General features: G+C 34.6%; 1 protein-coding gene and 1 long non-coding RNA gene across 2 annotated transcripts; one reads left to right on the top strand and one right to left on the bottom strand.

Moving 5' to 3' along the window:
* Positions 1 to 1,994: 1,994 nt before the first annotated feature.
* LOC110787576 (uncharacterized) lies at positions 1,995 to 4,169 on the top strand. Its single transcript, XM_021992232.2, has 2 exons — positions 1,995 to 2,774; positions 2,878 to 4,169. The coding sequence occupies exons 1-2, from the start codon at positions 2,424 to 2,426 to the stop codon at positions 3,490 to 3,492; spliced, it is 966 nt and encodes a 321-aa protein (XP_021847924.1). The 5' UTR covers positions 1,995 to 2,423; the 3' UTR covers positions 3,493 to 4,169.
* Positions 4,170 to 5,381: 1,212 nt separating this feature from the next.
* LOC110787524 (uncharacterized) lies at positions 5,382 to 10,977 on the bottom strand. The gene is made up of 3 exons (XR_008928560.1): positions 10,654 to 10,977; positions 6,375 to 6,455; positions 5,382 to 5,924 (listed from the first exon to the last, which is right to left on the bottom strand). It is a non-coding gene; the product is annotated as an uncharacterized lncRNA (long non-coding RNA).
* Positions 10,978 to 14,875: the final 3,898 nt, after the last annotated feature.

The following is a 14,875-nucleotide window of genomic DNA, read 5'->3' on the forward strand; positions in this document are numbered from 1 at the left end:
AAAATAAATTTAATTAATTAATTAATAAATAAAATTAAAAAAATAAAATAAAATCCATCTTAAAAATGGCGCTTCCAAACTCCAAGCCTCTCTTCACTTTCCAAAGAGATCTCAAAAGACCAACATACTCCCCTTCCGTCGTATTCTCCAAAAACCCACGAGCACTCTACTATACAACCCCAACACATATTTATAATTTTATATCATAAATTAATTAAAATAAAAATAAAAAAACATAATCCATAAATTAAAGATTTCCTGGTCCCCCACCTGCTACCTTCCCTAAGCCCTCAAAACTTAGAGAAAAAGATATCTTTTGAAATTTAATTAATTAATTAATTATTTTTTAAAACTATAATAATACTTGTTGGGTGCAAAAGAAAGTATAAGGTGTTAATCATCTATAGGAAGTGTTTGTAATTGTTGCTTTTACTTTGTCACAATTCCATCTCTATACATTAACAAATCAAATCATCATTTCTTGACCATATTTGAATTGTATATCAGTCTAATTGAAGCCCTACTAGTTTATCTTATTATGTCTAAACGTTTGGCTCTTTTTCACAGGTCCGATATGAATAGAATCGACTGAATCAGTCAAATTATCACGTAAGTTAATGTTTGATTCATAATATGAGTGATTTTGAAAATCTTCTGGAGTAGAAAGATATCATATACGCTTATGATAAATAGACAAGATCCATAACATTTAGTGACACATGATGAAATCTTGTCGGATGTCTTTTATTTGTCTAAAAAGTTAATCTATTTGACATGTGTATAATACGAAAGGTCCAATATAAAAAGAATTGACAAAATCAGTCAAATTATAGCCCTAAAAAGTCAATATTTTATTATAGAAACATGTTCATTCAGAAAATCTTCTATTATAGAAAGATATCATATACTTTCGGGATGAAAACCTATAAATCTTCTATTATAGAAAGATATCATATACTTTCGGGATGAAATCAGATAAATGAAAACCTATACAATCTTCTGTTATAGAAAGATATCATATACTTTCGGGATGATCGAAATAAAATAAACAAAAACCTATAAAATCTTTTGTTATAGAAATATATCATATACTTTCGGGATGAAATCAGATAAATGAAAACCAGAAGTATGTATGAACATAATCTACTAAGAATGACCTCGATCCGGAACAAGGAAGAGAGAAACAAGTAGGTTTGCCCCGACCCGGAACAACGAAGAGAGAAACAAGTAGGTTTGCCCCTTACCAAAACAAGCAAAGGGAAGGGAGCAATGCACCAAATAACAAGGGAGCTAGAAGTTTGGAAGAAGGGGCCTAAAAAGAGTTAATAGTGATAATTACATAGTACTAGAATGGAGTGTAGAAGACAAATTCAAAGAACCCCATCATTCCATTTGTCATCAAAAAAACAAAAACAAAAGCAGAGATAAAAATAGGGCAGTAATCTAGGACTTAGGATGAACCAAAAAATTCCAGATTTCAATAGAAATGGAATTGCAATTTGGGAACAAACTCAGTTGCTCGAGGAAGGGGGAATTGAAAAAGAGCCAAATTCAGCACTCTATTCAAAGAACACCAAATATCCTCCATATCCAAATTCCATAATGAGAGGATTTACTAGAATAGAACCAATTTAGAACTAATACATCCAAATTAAATATTAAAAAAATTCAAAATTAAAATTATGAGTCAATATTCAGTCAAACCTTCTACTAACCAATGACTCCAATCTTGTATTCATAAAAAAACAATAGCCCACCACCCCTCACCTGGCCACCTCATTAAAAAAAAAACTTAAGAAAATTGTATTGTTTTATAATATTTGAAAATTTTAATAGAAGTACTATTTATATATTTTTTTTAAAATGTAGAATGAAATGGACACTTCCATAAAAGTAACAAATTGGAAGGAAGCTCATGAAAATTGCATTGTATGCTTAAAAAAGAGTTTGTCCACTCTCTCTCACTCTCTCATTCATCATCTCTGCCTCCCCCTTTATTTGAATTTTTCATTTTCATTTTTCTTTATTTTTTTTAAAAAAAATTTGATAAAATTTTGGCTACTTTAAATTCCTTTCTGCCCATTTAAGAATGGGAAATGGCAGATTACCAATCATCCTTTCCCCTCTAAAGGAAACAACCATCATTGCTCCCAACAATCCTTTTCAACCTTTGAAACCTGAGCTTGCTTCTAAGATATTCCCCTTCATCATCAATTCAATTCCCTTCTTTTAATTCCAATTTAATTTTTTTCCCCCATAAAAATAAAAATTTAATCTTTTTTTCCACAATTTAAATACCCCCTTCTTTACACCCCTTTTTCCTTCCTCTCCTTCATTCACTCCTCCACCCTAAACTTCAAAATCTTTCCTCTGTTTTTCTTTTTTTAAAGAATTTTCCTCTGTTTTTTTTTGTTGAGTAAATAATGGATCCAAGTTCCTCTGTTAATGGGTTTTACAGCTTCTTAACAAGAGGAATAGATGATCTAGAAAGAGTATTCCTTTCAAACAATTTCATGTCAATCCAATTTCTACAAAGAACTCTTTCTCTCCTTCGATCATTTCATTCCCAATTAACACTTCTTGTCCAAAAACTCCAACTCCCTGTTGGAGACAAATGGCTTGATGAATACATGGATGAAAGCTCTAAACTTTGGGAAGCTTGTCATATCCTTAAATCTGGAATTTCTACCATGGAGAATTACTACTCTTCTGGCCTCAACATCGCTTCGTCTCTCGACTCCCATCGCCATATCACTCCTCAGCTTTCTCGACAGGTTTCATTTCTATCAATTTCTTAATCACTTTTCCTTTGATTTTTGTTTTTTGATCAATAATTATTTAATAATAACTTTGTTTTTTGGATTAAAAAAAAAACAGGTGATTCGGGGACTATCAGGGTGTAGAAGGGAAGCAATAGGAATGGAAGAGGAAAACAGAGCATTAGTGGAGACAAGAATCCAAGCATTATCCCTTCGATTCGACGAAAAAGTATCAATCGAATCGAAATTGAACGGTTTCAACGGTTTCAGAGGTGTTCTATATGCTATGAGGAATGTGAGTTCTTTACTGCTAATGATCCTTGTATGTGGATTAGTGTACTGTTGGCCAGAATCCAACTTTCTGAGAGGAGGATATGAAGGGTGTGTGATATTTGGATCAGCATTTATGGTATCAACAGCAAGGTTACAGCAAAGGATGGCTGCACAGATCAATCAGATCAATGGAGGGAGACCTGGTGTTTTGTTGTACGAGTTTCGAAGATCGAAGGCGGCCATGGAAGAGCTTAGGGCTGAGTTGGAGAGGAAAGGTGGTGAGAGATTGGAGTGGGAATCTGAGGTTGGGATTAGGGACAGAGTTGAGAATTTGAAGGGTTGTTTTGGGGTTTTTAGATCTGGTGCTGATAATATTATCACACAACTTGATGATTTCTTTGATGAAATTGTTGAAGGGAGGAAGAAACTTTTGGACTTTTGCAGCCACAGTCACAGGTAAATTTTTATTTAATAATATTATTCCTCCAAACACTAAGTGTGTGTGAAAGAGTGAGTGAATGAGTTGGATGGATGGATGGATGGATGGATCATGGACGGAATCTATGTTACTCTGACTCGGGTATTACTACTCAAACTCGTGGTACGAGTGTCGGATACGGGTATGGAATTGACACAGAGAAAAAGAAAGCAACACAAAACAGAAGATTGAAGAGGATGACACACAGGAACATAAACAAAAACAAAAAAAAAAAAAAAAAAAAAAAGAAAAAGAAAAAAGGAAGTTAATTAGATGATCAACCATAAAAAAGAAGGTGGTTGTGGTTGTGGTTGTGGTTGTTGTTGTTGGGTAAGGCCTTTTTTCCCCACATTTTGCTCTTCTTGGTTCCCTTTGTGCACTTCTTTTTTGCCCAAATCCCATTAACAACAACAACAACACAGATGAATCAAGGAGGGTGTGTTTTTTCCCAGAAAGCCCTTAGATAAAGGGACTTTTTAATTTTTCCTTTTTAATTTTCTTATTTTTATTAGATGGGAATATTATTAGCTAGAAATGTAGTAGAATTAGTAGTAATTTCTCCAGTTTTTTTTGTTTGTTTTACTTTTCATCTACTAGTATATGATTCCATACTGCTGTAATCAATCATTTTCAATGTAGAGGAGTTTCAATGTAATCTATAAAGATCAAGACTTTCACAGTTCTTCAAAAAAAAAAAATCCAATCTTTTTGATTTATAATAATTTAAAGTAAGAATGAAATAACATGGGCACACAGATATGGTAAGTGGTATTCACTTCATTTACTTAAAAAAGAAAGGGATGGAAGGTTCTTGTAATTTTCTACTACTACTATATCAAAGTCAAAATACCAACTTTTTCACAATTTATTTTACCTTTTTTAAAAATTTATACAAGCATATTTTTGGGGTTCTGCTTTCTTTTTCAGTAGTACTAAGATTTAACCTACATTAATATTTTTGGGGTGATTCAGAGATTGCCTTACACTACTGTTCCTTCCCAAGGGAACTGAATGGAGTGCGGTCTAGTTGTGGTAGTAAATGACTAATCATTTCGGTTGAGAAACAATCATGGAATGGAGTGGTTTCTGAACAGTTAAAAAAAATAAAAAAGATTCCTGTTTTTTTACTGTTTTTTCTTCATTTTCTTCCTCTTTTTTTTTTTTTTTTACTATCTGATTCGATTCTGTTTTGTTCTTTACACTTGAAAGCAATGGAAGTGATAATGACACTCACTTTCTCTCTCCTATGACTGTGTCTGACTTCTCAATCTGACATTGTCTCATCTGCGCCTGCTGCCTGCCTTCTTTCTCTCTCCAAAAAAAAAAAAAAAAAAACTCTATTAAGAAAGAAAGAAAGAAAGAAAGAAGAGTGTTTTTATTATCTGGGTTTTTCTGATAGTCACACCCAGAATGTTGCCCTTTTCTGGGGGGAAATTTGTGGGAGGCAAAATTATGGAGTAGTCCTTAAAATTAAGGGGCACCCTCCCAAAACCCAACCCAACCGGATGTCATGCTTTTTGTCCCATGCCCATTTTTCATGCTTTGCCTCCTTCATGGGGTTTCCAACTCCCAAATTTTAATATATTTTAATCATATCATCAGATTAAATAACAAAACATTATAGACCAATATCACTTATTAGAAAGTTTTTCCAATAGCATAGAAAAAGATCTGAAAAAAACACAGTAGGACCAAAACATTTTATTAAAAAAAATGATGAAAAATGCTTTAATCCCACTTTTCCCCCTTCTTTTGTCTTTTTTCTATGTCAAAAGATAAATTTCCAAGTTAAATATAGGCTGTCAAGTGTCAACATTGCAAATTAGTTCCAAAGACAGTCATATATTAAGCAGCAAACAACTTGATCATAATTTATTAAGGGAAAGATAAGTTCTTGAATTTTATTATGGGAGTTTTCATGGGGTACAAACAATTGTGCAATTTCAATCCTAATTTGTGTAGGCTAGCACATTGCATGAACAAGTAAATCATGTACTGTATTACATTTCAAAATCACAACATAGGATGATATGATTCTAAATAGGATATAGAAGAGCCATGTTACTTGGACTCTTCACTTTACCTCAAGTACCCGTGTCGGATTCTCGACATTCGGACATGGGTATGGACACCAGACACTTCATTTTGGACCAAGTCTGTGATTTTTTTTTTCACAAAATAGCCGAGTCGGACACTTGGAAACGTACCCGTGTCCGACATGGGTACCCGAGTCTGAGTAACATAGCAATAACCAGACTCGGTTGCGGGCAAATACATATACAGAGAAGATAAACATACATGGCAGATAAATAACGTTCTGCAACTTCTGGTCCGTACATAGGCGAACCTCCACGGCTCCACTAGATACTTGGTGGTGGAGGCCTTCAAGCATTGTACTTGATAGAATACTGTCCCTGTCGAAAAGAGTGGCTATCACATCCATAATTCCATATACTGTTGTATACTATATGCCTGAGTGGGAGAAGGATGAGCACGTAAAGGAAAGAATTAGCATAGAGTAGAAAACTTAATATTTAACCAAAGTTCTTGTATTTTTGTAACATGATGAAATAGGATAAGGGATAGGGCATTAGGCTAATTGATTGCATTTACAAGTAATTGTGTACATGCAATCTGTTATCCTAATCCTTTCGCAATATCAGGATTTCAGATGTCACTTTTGCACTTCCATGTACCAATAGAACAACAAATAGATAATGGATAACTGAACATCAAAGAACCCAAACAAGGATACTATGAACTTGAACCAAGATTAAAACTCAAACACACAAAAAAGGGGGAAACATTATAGATCAAGTAAAAAGGAAAGAAGCAAAGAAAAAGATGCAGTATGCTGTGCTCACCTCAAGAGGTTGTTTTCTTCTCATCTACAACTCTACAAGAGCTTCTTGAGCTTCTTTCCTATCAATAAACTTTTTTCCTAACTGAAAAAACAAAAACAGCACATAGAAGTACAAAATGGCCAATGTGTAACAAAAATGGCCAATGTGTAACAAAAATCAGTGCAGCTGCCAATAGAAGTACATGGAATTCAATCATAACTGATCATATGATTCTTGCAAGCAATTACAAAAAGAAAATGGAACTAGGTTTAGGAATGCGCAGCCACTTTGTCCTTAATTCACAATCCAATTCAAAACCCTAGTTAGAAAAAGGAAAAAAACTCCCATTGCATCACTGCCCAAAATAAACAATTGTGGAACAATAAAACATAAGACTAAACCTAAAAGGAAGACCACCTCCAACAGCTCCAACCAGCACCTATGCCAAAAACCATCCCCGTCAATCCACTAATTGCCCACAAAGAAACTCCAATTCTACGGTTAAACTTCCGTTCAACAAATTCCAGCTACAAAACACAGAGAAAAACATGTATGGGTTCCCCTAAGAGAAAAACTTCAATTTCAAAATTTCCATCAATCCAGCTACATTTAATCCCCAAACTAACGAATTCCATCAACTCAGCTAAGCCCCTATCTAAAAAGTTCCCTAGACTTTGGGGGTTCTCCAAAGAAAAGCTTTGTGTGAACCCACAATAATAAGCAGTAAACTAAGCTCTTCTTAACAAACATCATCACAGAACATTGAATTGAAAGCATCATATCATGAAATCGAGTTAACTAAGTTCTATATGAATACAGGTCACAATAAATACTAACTTGTGATTTCTCAAATTAACATTCTCTGATCTAGAAATAAACTCGTTAAGTCCTCAAACTACTCTTGTCATTATCATTACCCCATTGCCTCAAAGAGGCTCCCGCAAGAAGCGGGGTAAGAGGGGGTCGGGTGTATGCAACCTTACCCCTGCAATTGCAGAGAGGTTGTTTCCAAACAATAAACTACTCTTGTACTCAAACTACTCTTGTACTCCATAAACACAATAAACTGAAAAACCATTGTAATACCGCTGACTTATTCAGAACCCCAAAGGAAGCCTCTTGCCAGAACTGACACTATCATTTCTCCATGAGCTAATGGCTCATGCACTTCCCTATAATTATGTTCCATCTCTTTTCATACCCAATTCTGGAATGTTTTTGTAGTATTGCATAGATTGTGAATACATAAATAAATAAATCACAAATTCTAGTCAAGCCATGTCTTATAAACTTATAAGCACACAGGAAGGGAAGAGCATGTGAAGCACATAGGAGGGGCATGTCTCTCACTAACACAAAATGCACAAGAAGCATATAACATAGAGCAATTAGAAACACAAAGACGGATCAAAGATTTCGAAAAATTGGAACAAGAAGCAGCTCGATCTGCATATAAAATAACTGCAATCATTTTATTATGAGTAATTAGATAGAGGAAAAAAGAAGAGCTTATCTTTGAGGCAGGAAATGAGAAAGAGGAAACTTTGAGCCAATGAACATGTAAACGGAGTAATATTATGATCTAAACATAATTCTGAATGGTCAATCTTTTCTTGTATGACAAAAATTAAGGAAGCTTTTCTAAAAATTAGATAGTTGTCTGTACATATGAATCTCCAAGTGATCTTGAAATTACTAGTTTAATTCAAAGCATAACTCTTATACATGTTTCAGTTACACATTACCATTCTATACTTTTACTTAAAGGATTTCAAAAAATAAAATGATTGTTGTCAACACCAAAGAGGAGATAAATAGCTGAATAAAATGTTGAAACAGATAAATCAAAAGCAAGCAATGGTTGGACATTTATGAAAGAGAAGACTTAACAAAAACTAAGGTTTGTATTGTACCCAAAATAGTGGGTAAAAATGTAGGAGCTATCTTCTTCATCACAGATTTTCAATTATATTGAGAGATTGAAGCAAACAGTTTTGGCAGGAGAAGATGCTAAAAATATTCAAGTTCTTAAACACATGAATACATGATCAGAGAGTGACGAAGAGTATTAGAAAATTAAAGAATCTACAGAATCAATTCAAACCAAAGTCAATTATTCTTCTGTATATTTACCATGCGAGGGTTTAGACTGCGAAGAGGAGCTCTTATACTACTAAATAAAGGCTGGTTGTTCTTCGATTCTACGTAATTCCGAACCTTAAAAAGAAAACTGTGAAAACTGGAGGGACAACGCTTGCACGTTGGAGCTGTAAATGCAATATTAATCTTTTGGCCCACGCTTCATATCTAGTCCGGGTTCCTGATGTAATACATTTCCTGGTAATATGAACATGAATGCATAATTGCAGCTCTCAGCTATCATAAACACCAACATTTCCATATTCATGAAAATTCAACACAATTATCATGCCAACTATGTTACTCGGACTCTTTGTTTACCTCAAGTACCCGTATCGGATCCTCGACACTCTGACATGGGTAAGGACACTCCAACACTTTATTTTGGTTTAAAATCAAGGAAAATTTCCACAATTTAGCCGTGTCGGACACTTCCACCAGTACCCGAGTCTGAGTAATATAGCATGCCAATGCCTCACGCCTTCTAAGTTCTAACCAGTATAAAGTTCTCACAAACATCCAGAATTCTAAAGCCCCTCATAATATTGATCCCTCGTTCTCTGGTCAACCCAAAACAGTCCCTCTAAAAGTAAGTCAGTGCTTCTCTAACAAAACAGAGTAGGGGAGAAGTACACCAAAGAGCTAAATACCAATAAGGCGAAAATATCAGTTTTTTCTGGGAAATGAATTAGAAAAAGGTATGTAGGCACTAAATATTCTGGCCAAATTCCTATGAAAATTGTATAGCTTGAAAGAAAAAAAGGGGATTGTGCTAGGGTAAAGTGAAACTCTTGTGAATCGACAGTACGAGAAAACAAAGGACAAACTAGATAACCAGAAAAATTCAGAAAGCAGCAAACCTTTCCCCTAAAATGATTGGAGAACAAAGCTCAGGTAGAAGACATCAACTTATGATTTTACTCCATGTTGTATATAACTCTCTAGTCCACGGAACATTTGTTTTCTTTGCAATCTTGCTCACCTGTGTTCCTATTTGGGGTGCATAGAGAGGCTTTGCTATGTCCTTCTCATACAAGGGATATATGTAGCACATCCGTTTGGTGGGGTACAGAAGGGCGAAATAGAAGAAGATTTTGTGGTGAAATGCCATGATGACTATCGTGTGGACCATTTGGCTGTAACATAATGGGTGTGTCTTTAACGTAGTTGCTTTGTATTGTGATGGCTTATGTATAACTGTATAAGAGTACTTTGATAGGGTCAATATGAGAAATTTAGCCTTTATCAGATGATGAGACACAAAGGAATTGGGTTAATGTGTAAACATTTATTTGAGTTTCTCCCTTCAGGAGTCACACCTTCTCCTCTTGATGTGTTCCTCTCTCCTAGTTCTAAACAAAAAAATATTGTTATAAAAAAAAAAAGAATGGATGCTCCAAAGTAAAAACATGATCATTCGCGAATTCTAATGCTACTTGTATGCACCTCAATATCTCTGCTTGGAAGTCTAATGCTGAAATTGACACCTCAAATGTCATCCTCATTCCACAATTGCTTAAAACCCCGCATATATCAAATCAATAAAGGAGTGCGCTAAGGCATTAACACATAAAGAGTTTAGATATTTATTGTGACAAGTTTATTAGGTAATACAGCCAAAAGATACCAATCACACTAACTTAAAGCATACAGACAGAAAAAATCCATTTACTGCATACAGGGAAATCAGAGCTTAAGATAACAGAGCTCCAGAGAAGTAAAAGGCTATGTCATACTTCAAACCAAAGCATAATGGTCAACAATTTAATGTTGCAGATGCTTCTTATATTAATTTTCACCGCAATAGCGAAGGATAAGCATAATCATTCAACTGTTAAATAACAATTCCATGCCAAAAATCAATTTTTTCAATTGGTAACCCATAATTCACAATAAATCCTTGAACATTGCAACAATTGGTCAACAATTTAGTGTTGCAGATGCTTCTTATATTAATTTTCACCGCAATAGCTAAGGATAAGCATAATCCATTCAACTGCTAACTAACAATTCCGTGCCTAAAATAAATTTTTTCAATTCGTAACCCATAATTCACAATAATACTTTAACATTGCAACAATTGGTTTCAGCATTGGTCTATAATTTAATTAAACAGAAAATCAATCAAAATTATAAAAGTAAAAACTTGATTTGTTCTAACCTTGATTCGAAGGTGTCGAAGACGACGAAACAAACATGATTCCGAATATGACTGAAGCCCTATCCCACCCCGCCATATCCCGTCCTCTCTTTTTTCTACAAATGTACAACCCTAATTTCAAAAATCCACTCTCGTAGCTTTAAACAAATTCAACAATGGCATTTTTTTTGAATTGCAAAAAAGGAGGAAGAAACCGAAGCAAACTCGATCTTGGATTGAAAGCCTATCGTCTTCCAGTCTTCCTCATTTCTAGCAATTCAAAAGAAAATCAAAGAGGAATGGGGATGAAGGCTGGAGCCTGGAGAAAGAGAGAAAGAAAGAAGGAGAGGGAGGGAGGGAGGGCTAAATTGTAATTGGATTGTATAAGGGTAAATCCGTCAATACAATACAATGTTCTTAAGAGAATTTTGATTTTTTAATTTGATAAAAACAAAAAATGTTGTCCTCGTATATTTTTTTTTACTTTAAGGTCTTTTTTCGCAAAAATAAATAAATTAATGTAGGTTAAATCAAGGATAATTATTTGCCTATTGCGTTTGAATCAACGATGAAAATACTCTTATCGTCTTACAGCATAATTGTTGGCATCATACCACAGTTCTTCATCTCACTTATTTTTTGCCGTTGTAAAAACATTACAAGCTTCTTCCATCATACCACGCCGCCTTTTCTACACAAACCACTAACAACATAGAGAATAGGATGGTACACTAGGTATAAAAAAGTGCTCGGTTGGTCATATCTCAGCAGCCAAGCAAAGGACTTGATATAGAGCATGAAATAAGGCCTTGCAGATTCCAGTCTACGCAGAAACGTACCTCCATGAAGTAACTGTTTAAACACTGCAGATCATAGACATTGTTGCGTACCTTGGTTAAAGCTGTCAAGTACTGTTGAATGCTATATGTGATGGTGGGAGAAGGAAAATACACACGTAAGCAAAAGATTATTATTAATGCATAATGTTTTTGAATGTTAATCACAAAATTGACTAGGGTTGATATTATTTCACAGAATTTAAACCTCTACTTATAAACTGTGTCATTAGATTCTTACGGTATGTTTTTGCAAGCATAATGCTGATGCGGAAGAAGTCAACAAGACTCTGACGAGAACAAATGTCATGTTTGGTCCATTCGTGCTTCCAAAAGGTATCATTGGTTGGGTACTTATAGCTTCGCCAGACTTGGTCCAAGTCCTTCAACAAAGGTTGCATAGTGTGGATTTTAAAATCAAAAAATTTGTAATTGACAAGCAAAACTGATAATTGTAATTGACAAGCAATATTGAAAATTATACTAGGCAGGTAAGAGTGCAAAATTTAACCTGTAACAATGTTCCATCATAGGCTTGTGATGGTGGTTTTTGGCAGGGGCAGATCTAGGGGTGGGCCTAGGTGGGCAAAGGTCCACCCCATCATTCAGAAAACCTTATACATAAAAACTACTCCCTTCGTCCCGGAATACTCGACCCGGTTTCACCGGCACAGAGTTTAAGGAACTTGAATTGACTTATTTAATTTAATAGGTAGTAGTTGATAGTGGGGTATTATTTTAATGTAGTTAGTGGGAGGTGGGTTAAGAGGTGGGGTTAGGGGAGAGTAGGGGTTGAATTTTTAATTATTTTTTGTATGGAGTAGGGGGTAGGTGGGTTAATAGGGGTGGAGAGAGAAATAATATAATATTGTTAGAATATTTCCATTTTTAGAAACAGGTCAAGTATTAAGGGACGGCCCGATAAGGAAAACAGGTCAAGTATTCCGGGACGGAGGGAGTATACAGTAGCTCAAAAAATTATATACTATAATATTATATATTATATATACACATATTGCACATATATTACACAAATATGATACGGAGTACATATATTATAAAATATTAAACATATATATTGTATAGTTACATTGATGGATGTATGTAACAATGTACCTCTAAAATTGGTGATTGTTTGAACTCTCATGTTATCTTTCTCATTTTAGCTAGGTTGAATAAATCATCATATATTAATTTTTTAATTTAAACAAATGTTTAAACTTTAAAGGATTAAGTAACGTAAATTGACCCATTTTATTTAAACATAACCCGCTAATTTTTTTAGGAAAATTAGTTAAATGGCTAGCTTTCGGCCCACCTAATAAAAAAATATTGGATACACCGCTGGTTTTGGGGGATAGTTTACCATTGGCTTTCCAGTGGCATACTAGGGCCATATGCCATGAAGAGTGAACTCCGTGTTTGTTGGAGTCTTCAAACAAGAAACAACCTTGCAAAGGCCCTTGGGCCATTGCAAGAGCAATAGTACGTGCAAAATCAGGAGGGGGATTAGGAGGAGGAGGGGAAGGAAGGGATGGTGATGCATGGGTGATACTGATAGGGCAAAATTGAATTGCAACAACTAAAATTATGGAGAAAAGTAGAGAGTTCATTTTCTCTAGGAAGAATTTACTAGTTTGTGATATGCATTAAAATATGTTTGAATTTATAGAGGACGTGAATGAATGGAGAATGATAAATTATACTTATGAAAGCAATGTAAAATAATACTATTTCATATTTAGAAACACGTGTTTTTTTGTGGTTTTATTAGTTGGAAAAATGCCTTGTTTGAGTTTTCAACCCCACTATTGTGCCTAAGATCGCCAAATTTGAGCACAATCTTCCGGTTAATCTGTTTACTTTAGTCACTAATTATTGCATATACATTAAATGTCTTCTATACTCTATAGAAGACTATGTTCTCAGCTCTCTTCGCCTGAATGTCACTAATTGTGAGGCAGTAGTAGAAATGCAGGATGTTCTTCCAATATTTGATAATTTGTCTAGTCTAACAATTGAGTTTGATTATGCTGGCTTATCTTTCTGGGCCAATCTCTCATTTCATGGTAAACAAAGAAGCAACGACATACGGTCTCTCATTCATCAGCAGAAGCTGAATATCGTTCTATGGCAATATGGCAACCCTTACATGCAAACTAAAATGGTTGAAGAGTCTACTCTTAAGTCTCGACGTTCATCATCCTAAAGGCTATTCCACTTTTCTGTGATAGTCAGTCTGCCTTACACATTGCAAAGAATCCAATCTTTCATAAACGCACTGAGCACATTGAGATTGATTGTCACTTTGTTCGTGATGCCGTCACAGAAGGGATTATTGCACCATCTTACGTCGCAACGACATCTCAACTGGCCGACATTTTCACTAAGGCTCTAGGGAAGCGTCATCTGTTATCCAAGTAGGTCATTCGTGATCCACACCATGCTCCAACTTGAGGAAAGTGTTACGAAATTAGGAATTCGAATTAGACAAGAATTCTAATCCTAATTAATACCCAAGTCTTAATGTTTAGCGCATATTCTTCTTGTAAGCATTATTATTCCGACACTCTTCTAATACCATGCAAAACCTACGTACACTAGAACATTGAATTGAAAGCATCATATCATGAAATCGAGTAAACTACTCCTTGTTTGAATCGGTTGAAAAGGGTAGAGATGAAATACCTTAGTGATGATGATGTTGAGGTAATGAAGTATATTTTGAATAATGGAAAAGAATTGGAGTTGTTTATGGCTTCTGTTCGTTTGTCTGGTAATAGTAAAGAAAATGTTATGCAACAAGAAAAGGAGTTATGTGCAAAATTGTTCCGGTTTAAAGAATCCTCAACCGGTGAGATCAAATTTCGTGGTAAATATGTCTGGTTTTCAAGAAAGGAATTCATTCCTCGCCGTCAAAGTGCTAGTTTGGCCAAGAACTGAGTAGTTTAGGATTCGTTTGGTATCACTGTCAGTTTTCAGTTTTTGGTTTTTTTATTTTATAAGTAATACGGAGTATGATTTATATTGAATTATGAAATAAAATATGACTATACTTATAGAAATCATGTTGAGTATGTGTTACTTTAAGTATATATAGACAATATAGTTGTGTTGTATCTGTTTTTTCATCAGCTCATGTCTGGTATCTCACTGTTAGAGTTGAACTTTAAAATCAAGCTTTTAGTAATGTAATTATCTCTAATTTCTTTTATCATGGATACATAATCACGAGTCCTCTAACGAGAAGAATCAAAGAAAAAACCAAAGAAAGGGAAATTAATGATTCAAGACCTACCATTAATAATGATGTCAACTCTTTTGTGAGGATGGATGCTAAGAATCCTAAAACAGGTGATGTAAAAATTACAATATCGACCAACAAATCATTAGGGTTTTATAAAAAT

The sequence above is a fragment of the Spinacia oleracea genome, chromosome 2, assembly GCF_020520425.1.
Source record: "Spinacia oleracea cultivar Varoflay chromosome 2, BTI_SOV_V1, whole genome shotgun sequence".
Lineage (NCBI taxonomy): Eukaryota > Viridiplantae > Streptophyta > Magnoliopsida > Caryophyllales > Amaranthaceae > Spinacia > Spinacia oleracea.

Excerpts from the sequence above, each read along its gene's own strand:
- LOC110787576 (XM_021992232.2), top strand. The coding sequence starts at position 2,424 with ATGGATCCAAGTTCCTCTGTTAATGGGTTTTACAGCTTCTTAACAAGA. Across the intron at positions 2,775-2,877 it reads CTCCTCAGCTTTCTCGACAG|GTGATTCGGGGACTATCAGG; the intron begins GTTTCATTTCTA and ends AAAAAAAAACAG.